Source organism: Lampetra fluviatilis, chromosome 36 (assembly GCF_964198595.1).
Source record: "Lampetra fluviatilis chromosome 36, kcLamFluv1.1, whole genome shotgun sequence".
Taxonomy (NCBI): Eukaryota; Metazoa; Chordata; class Hyperoartia; order Petromyzontiformes; family Petromyzontidae; genus Lampetra; species Lampetra fluviatilis.
The window spans coordinates 6959480-6976659 of NC_136310.1; the positions used below are offsets into that span (position 1 = coordinate 6959480).

General features: G+C 46.4%; 1 protein-coding gene across 6 annotated transcripts in view; it reads right to left on the reverse strand.

Moving 5' to 3' along the window:
- NPHP4 (nephrocystin 4) overlaps window positions 1-17180 on the reverse strand; it is a 285849-nt gene that overhangs the window by 92447 nt on the left and 176222 nt on the right. For all 6 annotated transcript variants that reach the window (XM_078873295.1, XM_078873294.1, XM_078873296.1 and 3 more), the window contains 4 exons: window positions 16610-16662; window positions 7983-8104; window positions 7222-7416; window positions 3677-3873 (listed from right to left, as the gene is read on the reverse strand). In XM_078873295.1, the coding sequence (XP_078729421.1) occupies window positions 3677-3873; window positions 7222-7416; window positions 7983-8104; window positions 16610-16662 (567 nt within the window). The remainder of the gene's footprint in view (window positions 1-3676; window positions 3874-7221; window positions 7417-7982; window positions 8105-16609; window positions 16663-17180) is intronic.

The window sequence follows — 17180 nt, forward strand, 5'->3', positions numbered from 1 at the left end:
GACTCTTTTTTCACCGAGTGAAATCTTAACGCAAGGAAATGTACCTCAACTAACATCGGTATTCATTTTGTCAATCATATCCTTTAATCATTATGAATCATTTGAAGCCCTATTGTCGGTGATGTGGCCCAGCGGTTGCACGTTCGCCACTTGTTGTAGAGGTTCACAGTTCGAATCCAGTGGGCCTCACTGATTAACACTACGGATGTAATAACTGTGATAACACTACCGGTGTAATCAACACTACCGGTGTAATCAACACTACGGGTGTGATCAACACTACCGGTGTAATAACTGTGATAATACTACGTACTCCTTTTTCTTCACGGTGGACGTTAATCAGAATCTTTATTTATCGTGGAGAAATCCGATGAGCTATGAAGCTCTTTTTCCACAGATCTCCAGTAGGATCTAGCAGTCCAGCAGTTAAAGATCCCCCTGACGTCACTCGCAAGAGTAGACCAATGTGTTTTTCTCTGGTGATGGTGCAAATTTGGCCAGATTCGAAAATGTACTGCAATTTACACAATTGGGACTATACACAGGAATCTCCAATTAGCATGGTAGCACCTCCGATTCGCATGGATGGCTACGTACGCTGCGAAAGAAGTTCCACATACATACATGAGAGGTTTTTTGGGTTAGATCGCGGAGAAAAAAACACGTCATTAAAACCACCACCACCTGACACAGCCAATTAGGAAGGTTTGTCACGTAAACAGAACGTTCCAATTCGTTACTAGCACAGCACACCGACCGAAACAGGAGGAATATTTCTCCACAACCCTGACTATCGCCTAATGATGCTGGTTGTAATTACTGGCGAAACGTCGTACTCGAATTGTAAACGCTGTGGGTTTACTCTCCAACACACCGGTGAGCTGTACTAGCGTAGAGGATGTTCAGGACATCCTCGCACACAAACACCAGGGGTTAAGGGTCACGGGAGCGCATGCCGTGTATGACGCGCAATCCGATTATTATTGAGTGGAGGACCCTTTGATCGGATTGGCCCCAGAAGGATTAACAGAGTGGGGAAAACCTGAGAAGGATTGTCAAAGGGGTAGAAAACCCCGGCAGTGTGAAACAGGGCGGGGGACGGGCTACATAAGGGAGAGAAGTTGGAGGGTTTCGAGGTTGGTTTTCGATGATTAGCGGAAGTACGGTGTGAGTTGCCTTGTAAATAAAGATCCTGCTTAACCATCTCAAGTCTCCTCCTCACTAGTAAGGATTTGGCGTGTTCTGTTTACGTGACAAAGCTTACTAATTGGCTGTGTCGGGTTGTGGCAGGTTTAACGACACATTCATATTTACGCGATCTAACCCAAAAAACCTCTATTATGGCTATTGGTCGTGTTAAACATAGGTACGTACAATCATCCCCCCCCACTTTTGGCAGACTAATGCCCCCGATCACCCTTGCAAGAGACACTCATCTTGGTCTCTTGAGTTCTCACCTTGTTCAACTCAATCAACTTGAACTTTGTAAATCCACAAACAGATGAAGGCATGCATGTCGGTCATGGGGGTTATCTAACCATAACCCATCAAGGTGGCCAGCATTAGATGGAAAACGGTGTTGGGGGGTGGAGTTGGGGGTCCATGACCGGTTATAATGCTGGATACAACCACATTTTTGCCATTGTGATTTGTGACTTTGATCCTTATCCGTGTGTCGATAGTTCAAGTTTAACGTGCAATTTTTATTGAGGGCCTGTGCATTGTCTTGGTGTGGGGTCTGGGACTGTTTTTGTTCAGGTTTTGCTGCTGTGCCAAAGATTGCATTTGGTGTTGAAAATCGACGTGAATTGGTGCACTTATACACTTTATGTATTTACATTTAGCGACTTGTTTTGCTTTCCTATACTTTGCACTCCCGTACTGCTTGTCTTTGCAACTTTCTGACCCGCCCGTCCTGGACGTTTGTGAAAAAAAATTGCTTCGGATCTCATCGGACTCTTCCAGCAAAAAAAAATATATTCTGAATCCGCTATCACTTGCCATTTACTTTAGCCACGGCTGGGAATCGAACTCAGGTCACCATGTTCATTGCCCAGTGCTTTACCCGATCCCCCTCCCTCATATCCGTTATTCACGGATATCCGTTATTTACGGATATGAGGGAGGGGATGGATATTTAGGTGGAAAACAAAGGGGAGAGACGAACACAGGCGCAGGAGAGACAGTTGAGAGTTCGGCAGAAAGAAAGCAACTGAGGTGCAAACATAGTTCAACTCAATAGCGCAACAATGCGACTTTCGTGGAAAACTTCGGTGTAGATATTAACTTACACAACAATAGCTTACAAAAATAATTTAACTTGCTAAAAAACTGTTACGTGCACTTCATATTTGTGATGATCCTGAGAAGCAGGGGGGTAGGGGGAGGTGCAAAGACAGAACCGACATGAAAAATTCCACGTTTCACACTCGGTGATTCAATTTGAGAAATTAAAACCCGGGGTAGGGGTTGTTAAATGAGGTGCGGACGCAATGTCATTCCGTACAAAGCAGAGGCATCTCGCCCCGATTGCACGTAATATTGGGGCAGGCAATTAGGTCAAGGGCGGTGGGGGGATCAACAATGAGTCATTGGTTGAGCATCACGTTTTTGAAAGTGTGACTTTGGATCTGAAAAGACTCCCAGAGGCAAAGGCAAAAAAAAATCCCACCCAATTACGCGTGCCTTCAAACGTTTGCCACGTGATTTTTCGGTACTGCTGTCTGTGCAGCACGCTTAATGAATGGAGAACGGTGAACGAACGCACGCATCATCGCCGCGCGTCGAAGTAACAGACGTTAAATGGTAATTGTGATAGGCACGTTTTGAGACACTGCAACTTTTTTTTCCCAGCCGTCACCTTACAAGGGTCTTTTAATTTTCTACTCCGACCTTTCCACGGATCTTTTAATCTGCCACTGTGACCTTCAAAGGCCTTTTCAAACAAGAGATGGGCTCTCGAAAGAAATCACGCTATTTAATGTAATTTTTTGTAAAGTCGACCTCTCGCACAACGAGGAAGCGTAGGAGGGCTACTGAATTGGCCGTTTCGGTCAAAGGGATACTTAGACCGCAAAGAAAACTGGTAGGATATGGGGAGGTCAAGTTGGTCATCTCGGCAATATTTGGTCCAATGGGGGTGGGGATGTAGGGCACAAGAGGGTCGGGAGGCAACGGGAAGAGTTGGTCTTTCTTTGCGAAGGTTTCTGGGTCGCAAGTACATTCATTCGGACACATGGGCAAAGCTTGAGCCACAGGAGTGGTAATGGGCCATGTAGGTGGTAAATGGACCACAAGGGTGGTAAATGGGCCACGGAGTGGAGTCGTGTCACCGTCATGATGGACGGATAACAAGTGTCGTAGCTGGACCACAGACAGGGGCGGTAGTTGAACCAAATGGACGTAAATTGTGCCACGGGGGAGTATTTGGCCCTCCATGGCAGTAGTTGAGCCATTTAGTTGGTAGCGAGGGCTTAGGGAGTGGCAATTGCGTGAAAGAGGTGGCCGTTGTGCGAGCCACAGTAATAGCCAGGAGGTCAGGAGGTATTATTTGTGCCGCATGTGCTAAGCGAGGCAGTGGTGAGCCCACAGGGCCAGTAATACAATCGCACGGTCACAGGGGGCAGCCAGCGATCTGCTGGGGTGCAATAAGCCACCGCCGCCTGCTGCTGTTTACCTTTCAGCGGAACCCCGTCGGGGCCCAGAGGCAGCAGGAGGGTGGGCTCGTCCGATCGGGCGTGAGCAGGCACCTCCGAGAGGGCCAGAGCTCGTGTGGCGGCCGGCGCGAAGCGGTAGAAGCGCAGCGTGAAGTAGACGGACGTGAGCGCACGGGTGACACTGCCGTCCCGTCTCCCACCACCGCCTCCTGACGCTCTGTTGGGAGTCGAGTCAGCGGGACACCGAAAATGAAAGCACCAGATGGTTAGGAAATATGGCACGGGGTTGCGTTTTTTTTGTTAACACGTTCATTTTAATTATTTATGTTCTCGGTTAAAAACAGCCACCTACGTACATCAAACTCGGTGCAAGGAAGCTGTATCGATCACACATTGAAGTTTTTTTTTAACACTAGTCATCAATACATCACTGTGAGCTTGCTCTCTGATGAGATAAGGAGGATATGCATAGGTCCCTTATTATAGACCTCCCGGATGTAATGATGCAATTTATAATTGAGTCAGTCACACGATCGGTGGTTGTTAGCGATCGTTATCACGGCACGGTGAAAGTTGAGTGTGCTATTGATGCGTTCCTGACCATCAGCTTTATCACTTTTATTTTCTGTGTCTGTGTCTGTATCTGTTATCACGTTCACAGTTATCATGATAATGACCAGCATCGTCATGGTTTTAATTAGCGTCACAATAATCATCATCATCATTTGCAGTCTTAATCATCAGCATTGTCATCGTAATAATCAATAGAATTATCAGCACCATCCTTATCTTTAGATAAAAAATAACACCATATGCATTATTGCCAACAGATTCACCGTGGTCATCAGCATAATCAAAATCATGAATCACATACAATAATTTCCATCGCGAACTGTAATTGTCATAATGCCAGTGACATATGCTAAAGTGTGAGTCATTTGGGAAACCAAATTCAGCACTAAGGTTAAAATACAATTTGATCTCACCCAATTGATTGGATTGACAGATGTCCTTTATTAAACACGGTGAGAGACCGATGAGATTCAATATCTCCCTTAACAAAGATGACTTGGGTGACCCGGGGTTATGTAGGGACAGTGGTTAACGTCACACAAATCATGCGGACCAACGTTTACAAAAATAGGACTTTTGGTTGTAATTCCAGCACGCTTGCAAACAATGCCGCCTGGCCTTCAATGTCCACTTAACCAGACACGGTGCACTCTGGTAATTTTCTAGGAAATAACTGGGTAAGTATCGTGAGAATGGAGTGGGTTGGGGTGGGGGGGGCGATCGCACAGTGGTTAGAACAATGCGCTACAAACCCGGTGACCTGCATTACGATTCCCGGCTACGTACAATATTGAATAGCAAAGGGGTATTTGAAATGTTCTGGAGGCGTCAACACCGGCACCACCATCACAGAGAGTCTTGTGATGTCAATTTCCTTGAAAGGACTTGATGATTATCTTCTTGACCAGTTGGGTGTTGCTTCATCTCGTGGCACAAATGGTAAATAAATAAAAGAGGGGACAGTGGTTCATGCACTGATAAAACATTCGTAAAAATCGGAATGAATTTTCTAAGCGCACGCATGTGAGCCCAGTGAGAGATGGAAGGAATACATGTAAATTGCATGTGATTTTTCACCAACCCCTACCACACTGACCAGCGTGGTGAAGTATGGCTCAACAAACCCCCATGACATATAAAGTGAGAAGTTGAGCAAAGGTTCTTTTCAAACTGGCCCAGTGGTGAGTGTCCCAACTGCCAGGTGCCCCCAACAGCAGGGTAATTGCAGGTTCAAGGATGAATAAATGAATATCACTTATTAACAATCACGGTAATCGCCATCGAATTACACGTGGTAAGAATATTTGGTAAATGCAATGGGTTCGACGTGTGACGCTGTATTGAAATAGTTGTCACATACCTTCACTGAACGTTAAGATTTGTTCTTAATGCTTGGATTAAATTGTGTGACCCAATTCATGAAATCGCCTTCGGAGGGCAGCACAGGCAGGGGAGAAAGGGTGAATTGTTACATCAAGAGTGGATACACTGGGCCGCTGAGTTTCTGTGTTCAAAATGGGTTGCGTGATGACTGCCAGATGCCCCAGCTGCAGGGACATTTCAGCCTACTTTTTGCTTCACTGAACGCACAGGCTGTGGCATGGCATGCATACGATCATATTCGTGTGTATAGTAATATCATTATTATTATTACTGCCCCTACGACTACGCTTATTTACCCATGAAAGCCTTACTGAGGTTTCAAGAATCTTTTTTCAGGACGGTCCTGACAATTTTTTGCAATACAGGGCGCAATGTTGCTGTTACGTGTCACCCCAATTGAGTGATTTGGTCAATTTTCAGCATTGTGACGTTTGGCCAATGCCAGTTACGTTGTATTTTTTTTGCTCTGGGAAAAAGAAAAAAACTGAGAACCCGCAGGAACAGGATTATAGCTTTCGTGACTGCAAGGATTCATATTCTTAGGTTTTTTTCGGTAAAGTAAGCTCTTACTTGATACAGCAATCGTGCTGTGACGGTTCCACTTGAAGACGGAAGCTTGTGTTGCCTCCGAAACGTCGTGATTTTTTATTTTATTTTTCTTTAACTTTTTATTAATTTAAATTTTTTTACCTACGTGACTTTACCGAAAAAACCTAAGGATAGGATTATAACTCCACGGAGGAAGGTTCCTGTGTCGGCAATCAGACCCAAGTCCTACTTGCTGCAAGGCACAAGCGTTACCACTTGCAAACCGACTTTCTATACTGCCATCTCTTGGCTACCTAGTAGCCCAGCAGGCCAGAACTTTCACGACAATTAAGACAACATTGGGGACATCCTAAAATACGCATTAATTTTATTTTAAAGTACGGTACTATGTTCCGGAGCTAAATGCCAATGTCGAGGTCTGCTAGCTACTACATCGCTTCAGGAGAGAGTTCATGTAGTTTTACGATTTCTCTATTGAAGAAACAGTGGAGATTGGCTTGCAATATAACGCTTTCCAACATGCGTTTGTTTCTGACGGGTAGCTGGGCAAACAAGCTTCCATATTTTGCTCTGGTTTACCTTTTCAAGTTCTGGGCAACCCTTTGTTCAATTTCGCCGGGTTTCAATTTAATGAGTTGTGAATAGCATCGCAAACTTAGTACTGAAATTTGGAGAGGAATATAGCAAGACTTCACGCAGTCCACACTCGTAAGTTATAAATCACGACAAATGCTTTCAATACGGCGACCGAACATCAATCATCGATCTCCCGGTCTTCAGAGCAACAACACAAGCCATGCCAATGGTCCTCTTCAGGGCTAAACAATGGGCCAGATTGCCCCTGGGACAAGGATCCTTCAACAGAACATTGAGGGGATACACTCAATGCAAAGTGCGAGTATCTCGCGAACGTAACTAAACATAAAAGCGATACACTCTGCTACTCCTCCCGCGGTTATCTGGCTTGACCACCTGAACTGGATCCTTATTACTTGAGTTAATGTGACCCCACGTTATGGTCAGGCGGAGAGACAGACACAGACGGGCGGAGCGCCAGCACCTGCTGAAGGCCACGAACTGCAGCACGATCTCGTTGCCCTTCAGAGGGTCGGCCTCCTCCCGCATGAGGTCAAAGGCGACGGGGTCATCGGGGTCCACCATGTCAGCGAGGCGGCCGTGGATGTCGCGGATTTCCAGGAGGCTGGCAGCAGTGTGGAGGCGTGCGAAGGCTGCGCGTGACAGTGTCGACGAGAAGCTACAGCAGCGGCAGCAGCAGAGCAGACAGCGATTTAGCACGCGTGTATGTATGTACGTTGAGCTTCTTTTGCACCTTAGGTAGCCAACCGTGCTAATCGGAGGTGTGTGTGGGAAGGGGGGGAAGGACAACAAACTAAACACAAAAAGCAGTTCTAAAGAAATGAGCTTTTCATCGAGATTTAAAAGAGCATAGCTCCATATTCTTGGTTCTTTTGGTAAAGTGGCGTAGATAGATTTTTTACTATATAAATAAATAAAACATTCACTTTTTTTTTTATAAAAGCAAGACATCACAATAAAAATTAAAAGAGTGAAATAAAATTAAAAATTAATTGAAAATACGTGACTTTACGGAAAGAACCAAGAATATGAATTCCTGCAGTCACGACAGTCAGCACAGCTCCAGTGCCCATAATCGGGGCGCCGGGTCTCGTCCGTGGTTAGAACAGCGTGTTGAGAGTTTCTTCTCTCTCAAGCTTTCGTCACGCACCTTCGCTGTGGTGGGGGGGGGGGGGGCGAAGGGGGGGCCGGGGTGGCGCGCGGAGTGGCGGGGGGGCGGCTCACCTGGTGGGGAGTCCGCTGCCGGGCGCCAGGATGAGGGCGTCCACCGGAGTCACGGTTCTGCCGTGGAGCTGCTCGGGCGACGCCTCGTCCGCGTCCACGATGGTCCTTCTCACGACGCTGCCCTGCAGAGGATTTACAGGAACCCGGAGTTAACTGTAGGATACGACATGTCCCGCACCTCCAGTTAGCACGGTTGGCTGGGTACGGTGCGAAAGAAGTTCAACATACGGACACACATTTCAACGTCGACTGCGTTTACTGCGAAGCAGATGGTGCGTACGAACGGTTAATACTCCCGCATTATTAACCAGGGTGACCTCGGGGCTCGAACCGCGAACCTCTGCGCTACCGCTGGCCCGCGTCACCGCCACCGTATATAATACGTACATACATAAATGTCGCAAGCAGAGAGGAAGCACTGTCATGGAGGCAATCCTGGAGCGTGGTATTGTTTAAAACAGGAGAGGGTGGGGGGTAGGGGAGGGGGTGGAGTTCTAGAAACCCCCAGCTGGTGCCCCCACGATGGTACACGGCTGCAGGGAGGAGACAGAGACAGGCCAGGAAGGAGGTGGTTCTAAGTGGTCAACCACCGGGGTACGGATGACCATGGAGTGAATGTGGAGAAGGCCGAGTACAGGAATGAGTGGAGAAAAAGGTGGGGGACCAGGAAGGCAGACACTGCAGGAATGGGGACATTTCTGCAAGGAAGAGATTTAGGTCGTGGCATTGACTGCAACAGTTGAGCAGAGGAGTCAATTCGGTGACCCTGCTTCGGTGACTGCTCAGTGCGACGATTTGACTTGACAGACCTCAGACAGTGGTAGTAATTTATCATCCTATAACAGGAGCATAGTCTTTAATCAATTAACGCAGCGACCATTTCTGACCTCCAACCGAACAGCGTAGCCTCGCCAGTTGGTATTAGTTTGAGAAACCCGGTGCTCATGATTCCGATGATGATAACGTTGATGATACCAAAGCCGACCCTGCCCTGAATTAGAACTGCTGGCTACCAAATGAGCTGTAACCATTTCTAATAGGCGTTACTCGTTTAAGTCAAGAGTGCACTCAGACATGAATTTTTAATAGGGACAAATGGATAAAAATACAGGGTTGTAACGAAATGAAGTGTAAAGGGTAATTATATTCGAGGGGGGAAAATATCATGAAAAAAAGATGGCAAATTAAAATTGCATTTAAAAATGAATTAAAGCGTGTGGTGCCTGGGTAGCCGAGAGGTCACAGAGATGTCTTGGGGTTCAAATTCGGACAGCCACCTGTGGATTAACCCCGGTTCTTAACTACAAATCCGATTTGAAGGCCTAAGCCCAGTAACCAATGGCCACACAAGAGCCCCAATCGCACTAAAAGCGGGATTTTCAATGAATTTGGCTAAATTCCACATCTGAAAAATTGGTTTGACCGCCAAGCGACGAACATCTTTACACCAGATTATTTGGTGGTCATGCCGGCCGCCATCGCTGCTGCTGCTGCGTTGGCACTGATACAACAAGCAAAATCATAATCATAAATAATACAAACTCAAACCAGTGGTCAATAAATACTGTGGCCCTGAAGGGAAAATATACAGAAGAGGTGACGTTTTGAGCAACGGCCTTTCTTCATAGCACATGAACAAAGAAGGATCATTGCCTGGCACGTTGGCTATTATATATTTTTCCTTTTAAAGGCCACGGTGTTTTATTGACAAATATGTTGAGTTTAGTTTGTTTTTAATCTTTACAGCAGGCTGTATGAGAAAGTGCAGATGGACAAAACGTGACCTGAAGTGATTCCTCAGGAGTAGTTCTGTGAAATCACCTTCCACAGGCTGTGGTCTAACATGGGGTGATGTACTTCTCTGTGAGAGTTCCGAATGGGCGTTTTTCTCCGTCTCATGATATCATGCCGATAGCACAATTGGAACGATACAACACAAGCAAAAACACATTAAAAGTCATGACCCATGAATTCAACATCACATGAACCATTTCAATATTTTCGAATTGCCAACAGCACACGTGAATTAAAAACCAGCAATGCAATAGTTAGTGGGTCACCTGCATTAATAATCTGCATGTACACCCACCAATCAATCAATCAGATTGTTAATAGCCAATAGACTAAGCTCAGAAATTTGGACAACATCCACTCGCTATTTCCTTCCAAAATCCACACTAACTAGCTTATTTTTAGTCTGTCGGGAAGACAGCGTCTGAATGAAACAACACCAGGCTTGGAGAGTATATTTAAGCTGGGTTGGAGGGGGGAAGAGCGCCTTGACAAAATAATTTAAATATACTCTCCAAGCCTGGTGTTATTTCATTCAGACGCTGTCTTCCCGACAGACTTGTTCTTCACCTGAGGACGGCTGCTTGCGTTGTGGCCGAAACGTCGTGAGAATTATTTTATTATGTTTATTTTTATTATTTTATTATTTCCCTTCTACGTGACTTTACCAAAAGAACCAAAAAGATGAATCCCTGCAGTCACGAAAGCTTCAAATCGAAATTCAGCTTATTTTTGTTCAATAATCCAGCAAGCCCACATGTATGCGTTGTACACCAGTCATTCCATAGTATGAGACTTTAAATCAATTCATTTTCATTATTATAACGATAAAAAATCAAGTCCTTTGTCAATCCACTGCTGGATGAAGGCCTCCCCAAGTCATATCAGTCATGAGGGAGATGTTTGACCATACTTCACTGCACTGCCAAGTGCGGGTCGGTGAAGGAGCGACCCTATACTGGTTCAGGAATGTTTCACACCCACGGCTAATGCCACCAACAATTATAATTAGCCATGGCCGAGAATCAAACTCAGGCGAGCCGGTTCATAGTCCAGTGAACTAACTACAACATTACCGCTGAACCCCCTAGATGATCACTGTTCCACTGAAACCCTGGCAGTGCGCTATGCGACACTTCGTCGATGAAATGCGTGCGAAAATAACAAGAACACGTCTCTGACATTATCCACAAGGGAAGGCAGCTTTGTGCTGGAAGTCACGGCTGAATATTAACATTTTATGAAAGCGCTCATATGCCATGTTATAACGTGTGCGGGTTCTGTGAGCACACAACTGATAAAAGGAGACACTTGACATGGCGATGGGGACAATTACACGATTCTCCGTGTGTATATACATATGTATGTAAAATACCATTTTAAATCAGTTTTTCTGCTAGTACAAACTAATGCCAGTCAGGGCTTACAAAACCAATCTCCGTTATATAAATATATAAAAATAACCCGAATGCGTACACATGCTTATTCTTCTTTACATACGAGTAAAGTAAACGCAATTGGAATTGACACGGTGTTGTGTCTATGTTGTGCTCGTTTAATCCCCCCCGTGTAAACCACTGAATAGCGACTGCTGCTGCTGCTGCCACCATTCCTCATCTCGGTCACTCACTAACAAATGTTCATACCCACAAACAAAGACTCCCGTACTGCCCTTGGCAGACCGTTGGGGCAAGTGCGGTGAGCAAGCGCCTAATAAGGCTGGCACGGCACACGAGTGAGTGGTGTGGCCAGAGCCGCACTCCACCACCTTTGTCTCCCTAGTGCTATTGTTTACACAACACACCAGGCACAGTACTCAATTAAGGTGAGTCGATTTCGGGGAGGCCCAGTTCAAGTATTCGCCACTGATGTTGGCTATGAGCGGGCATTGAACTCTGGTCGTCGTGTCAAAAGCATAGGCCGCTAAATAAAAAGACAAAGATGCCCCATATAGCCGAAACAGACTGTTGGGGTAAGTGTTGTGAGTGAGCACCTATGAAGGCCGACACGGCAAACGAGGGGGTGGGTGACCAGCACCACGCCAGGCCTCCTTTGTCTCCCTAGTGACGATGATTACAAACCACGCCAGGCACTCATTTGAGGCTGAGTCGACTTAGAGGAAGCCCAGGACCTGTTCAGATAATCGTCACTGGTGTTAACCCGGTCGCCGGGTTAAAAGCGCAGGGCGCTAACTGCTACACTACCTCTCCCCATACTCTCACACACGCATGCATACAGAGAGAACATGCACCTAGAAATACCCCGCATCCCAAACTGCTGCCCTCCACTGGCTCCGGGTCTAGCCCTGGATCAAGTTCAAGACCGACCTCACCGTTTTAAAGTTCTTCCATGGACTCTGCCCTCTCTTGCCTCTCCCATCTCATCGCTCTTTAATTCCTCTGATTTTGCTCTCCAGTTCAAATGCTCAGTCAACCCCAGCTCAGTGTGACGTCGCTCCTTCTCCTCTGCTGCTCCCATTGTGTGGAACATACTCTCCTTTGTCCATGTTCCAGTCCTTGCTCAAACGTTCCTCTTCTCAGTTTAACAAGCAGTAGGAGGAGGCCTTTTTGACCAATATTACCCACAATATAGGTTTTTGGGTTAGGTCGCGTAAATATAAATGTGACGTTAAACCCGCCACCACCTAACACAACCAATTGGTAAGGTTTTTTTTTTACGTAAACAAAACATGCCAAATTCGTTACTAGTTCAGCACGCCGGTGTGTCGGAGAGCAAGCCCACGAATTGGCATGTCTTGTTCGTGACAAACCGTACTAGTTCCTACTCTCATTTGCTAATGACCATCTCTTCCCCGTGCATTTATATTACACGCTCACTTTTTCTCCATGATGCTCATGTCCCACCACTTTGCATAGAATCTTGAGATTCCCACTACTCTGATGCCCACCTTCGGCGGGGTGAAATACGGTCAAATAATTGCCACGAGCCGCGTGGCGTTAAGAGGCCCCCATCCACAAAAAGGAATGAGATGCCCTCATTGCCTTTCGTGTTCAGTTTTTCGTCCTGCCCACGCACCTCCCATTGGCACGGTTGGCTGTGCGCTAAAGAAGTTCAACATACATCCATTGAACAAAACACGTCTGTGCATCATCATTGTCATTAATCATCCCCTGTGAGACTCCGTGGCATCTGCGATAAACACCTTAAATTTGCTCCGGCCTGTTGCGCTTTCTTCCTTCTGCTACCACCACGTCCAACTTCCGTATTTTATTTGATGACGGTTTCCGATTGCGTTGATGTCCTCCCTCTACATATTTTACCACTACGCCTCTCTTTCGTTGGTGTCTAGGCTACTGCTGCTTCTTCACAATAATGCCGAGAGTATCTACATAAATTCTCTACCATTCCCCAGCCCTTGTTTAAAAAAATATTTCTCATATTATTACAATTCTGGAATCAATTGATTCTTGAATTTAAATTGCAATCTTAAATCAAGACAATTCAATTAATTATAGGGGGGGGAGATATTTGGGCAGATTGAAGCACTGTGAATAGGCACGTAATTATGCATCTATTCATCGATTAAAAGCAAATCTGGCGCTAATGACACGTGCATTGAATTACGTGAGATGGAAAATCAATAATTACAATGTGTGCGAGTGTTATAGTTAAGTTAATGAACCTAATGGGATGTAGGGGAGGGATAATGAATAATTACACTAGCTATATCTATTACTGGAATTACATTATATAAAAGGAGTGAATGAATCTGGAAGACGAGGGATCTCTGCGCAAAATACGGGCAGGGGACCAGAGAGAAGTAGCAGCAGCAGCGGTGGCGGCCGGGCACGAAATCCCGGCAGACGGATTCACTGCTGACGGGAGCTCAGGGACTGATGTCACGGTGGAGGAGGGGGGGAGGGGGGGGAGTCAGAGAGGACCGCGGTTGCCAGGGGCAACTGTATCGAGAGGGCTGAGTGAGTATCGCTTGGCCGGCTAGAAGTGAGAGAACGGTGAGAGCAAGAGGAGTTCCAGTCAAGAGGGGCATAGTGAAGTGAACTGCGTACAAACGTCGAGAAGGCGAGCGAGTGCTTGGCTCAGGTGGGGGGGGGGGCCTTCATCGTTTCCACGTGACAGCAGTGAGCCGGTAAGGGTGGAACGCGGACCCATGTCGGGAATTGCTGGATGGTGGTGCTGACAAAGAAACAACGAGTTCTCACCTGGGCCAGTGACCCGTGTGATTCAACAGTGGTTGTGAGCGGTCGTAGTCCAGCGCCTCGGAGGTTGGGTTCGTCTATGTATGTACGTTGAAGTTCTTTCGCACCGTACATAGCCGAGTGTGCTAATCGGAGATCATATGATCATCATCGCATGCATGAGATGCCTATGCTTCATGCCAATGAGCTGGAAAATATATGACAGTCCAGCAAGTAGGTCAGCTTTTAAAAATGCAAGATTTTTTTTTTGAAGAGTGCAGGACCTCACCAGACTAGGAGACACGAACATTTAAATAAATTTCTTGTTGGTGACACCTATCAATGGATGGCTGAATTACAATATTATAATGTTGATGATTCATAACATTTACTACTGGAGATGTATTGGAAATAAAATGTTTGTCCATGATCCCACTTTTAACTCAAGAACCAAAAGTAGAAGCATCAGGATGAGTCCCTGCGTACCGCAGCCTTCCTGTGTACATGGCTCAAGCTGCTGGCATAAACGTGCGATAAATAAATGAAATCTCACCACCTGAGCATCAACAATGAAATAGATCATAACAAAGAATAAAAGGCCATCATATACCAAATTGTAATATTTCCCACAATTGAATTTGTTTACGTATGACTGAGTAATTGTGGTTACCTAGCTTACTAATATTCGTGTCTCGCATGCAAAATAGGATCAATCAGGTGTCCCAAGTACTAACCGGACTCGATTACATTTGGTATATTCTGGGCGATGTGGTCATATAACGAAGCTCATCACCGAGTGGTTAAATAAGGGACATTAACCAAAAGAGGTGGCAAATCTCAACAAACTCTTATCCGGTTGACTAAAGGTCACCAATGCACAAATCAATCGATCAAAAAGTATCCCATGATTTTCCTTTCAAGCGCTACGCCTAATCAACGCTCGGGCACCATTATTTAACTTGTTTCACGCGGTGCATCCAGCCCAAGTTGCCTTTCCTTCATTGGCGCGCCGTGCCGCAACGCAACCGCGAGCGTTCATCAACGTGAAATTACAGGCGCTCACGGGCAGCCCTGAGCGCGAGCGGTGGAGGGCAGGTAACGGCGCAATTATCAGATGCGTCGACGCGGCACGAGCTCGCCGACAGCCTGGACGTTTTAATCCGCCGCCAGGGGAGTGACGCACAGGGGGAGAGCGCTGCCGCCGGCCGACAGGCCCTCATTTGGATGCCAACGTCAGCCCCCGTGGCCCCAAGGGCGCTTCGGTTTGGTGCCCTCTGCGTCACCTTTCCCCTTGCGTCCGCTCCGCCGTGGGGGAAGGCGACTTGGCGAGGGAGGTGACCGCGTGACAAAGTTTCACGTCTATTTTTGTATTAATTTTATCGGTGTTTCCACGATTCAAATGGGACATCTGCGTGCACCAATTGGGTCTTTCAACTGGGTTTTTCAACTGGCCAGCCTGTGGGCCGCATCTGGCTGGCGAAGGTCTGCCGAGCCATGGCCCACCAAGACGTTAAGAGCAACACGTTGCCGAAATGAAAGAGTGATGTTGAAGTGGGACGATGAGAGACCTGGCGACTAGTGATGAGAGCGCAGCAGTCACACGTCCAGACGTCGTGACATCATGAGATGCCGTAATGTTCGGACGTGACTTACGATGTCACAAAGTTCACCAGCACACTCTAGTTTATTACGTGGCTCGCCAGATAATACAACTCAAGGGCCCCGTTCCTACTGTTAAAGATTTTTACAGCTCATTACGTTGTTTGAAGTGTTTTCCCTGCATCTTTCTAAGGGTTGCTTAAAAAAGAAATGCGCGGCTTTGTTCGGGTTCTCACCCGGTTATGTAGAGCCTTTGATTAAATCGTTGACTTGTAAGCTATCAAGTGTCCACACGTGGAAAAAAAAAACGAGGCCATCGCTTGCCAAGATTGTCAGGAGTCAAATCTCGACGAGACAGCAAAGACAAAAGCACCTTTGACGCATGAGGCGTTTTGATAGTCTCAGCCTGGTAACTAATGCTGCAAGAAAAATAGTCCATGATTCAAGAGGTTCAGCTCTCATGGCTGTGATTTGTAAAACACGTGTAAGATGATTGACGCGTGTCCAACGAATTCTTATGCCGATTTCAGCTGGGGTAAGGGTGGCTTAGGAAAGGACGACCATTGATTGGTATATTTTTTAATCCAGGTTATGGGCAACTTCAAAAGAAGAGTCGTAACTATATTGTTTGTGGAGTCAAATTCCCAGTCTGTTCTCTTGCATGGTGACATGCGGCTTTGCCTAAAGGTTTTCACCTGTTTCATTGCTTTGCTTGCAATAGCACAATCGCAATAGTAAGTTCGTAAAAATATTTATTTAAAAGGCATAAGCAAATTCCAGGAAACACAACTACTTTCTGCACTTTTACAAACGTCAGAGGCTCAGCTGTTGCACTCTCTCTGTATTTTTCACTCGTAAAAACCCCAAAAAAGACTAAAAAAAAGTGCATAAATTATGCGGGCACGGTGCCGTTGGACGGCTGTAAATTTGAGATACGACGGATTTCAATTACTTTCTTTTTTCATCTTTAAGAGGAAGGGATTTTTTTCTCTCGTGGTTGTTAGAAAACGTCTTAAAGGGGAGGGGGCAAAAAGTTAAATAAAAAAACATCAACTCGCTCCCGGCAAACGTTTTTCTCACCGCGTGATCTGGAGTGGACACCGGGTTGACCGCGTGCCGTGACTCCGCGTGACCTGGACAACGCGCAAAGAAAAGATGAACGCACACGCTGTTTTAATGTGCATCCTTTTCGTCCAACAACGGAACCGCGGCGACGAGAGGTCTTCAATATCTCACACCGCGGGACACACCGTGCACGCATAGCCATACACAGCGACGCGGCCGAATAATAATTACTGTCTGGGAGGTGAAACGGGAAGTGAACTCATTTGCAGAATTTCCAGGAAGGAGCCCTTTGGGTATGCGTCGGAAGGCGGGGCGCTGTTACGTGCCGTCTGGACATGTGCTCCCACACTAGACTCGTGTCTATGCATACGCCCATCCACCTATCATCCATCACGCCACTTCGTACCGCTGTTGGCGGTGGCAGTGTGCAAGCACTAATAACAAAAACTACTCGACACAATTGTCAATAACACTGCGGCCTTAAAAGAAAATGTGTACAATGGATGACGTTTCGGGTAATGACCCTTCTTCAAGTGCGATGAAGTAGCCCGTTGCCCGAAACGCCGCTTACTATATACACCGAACA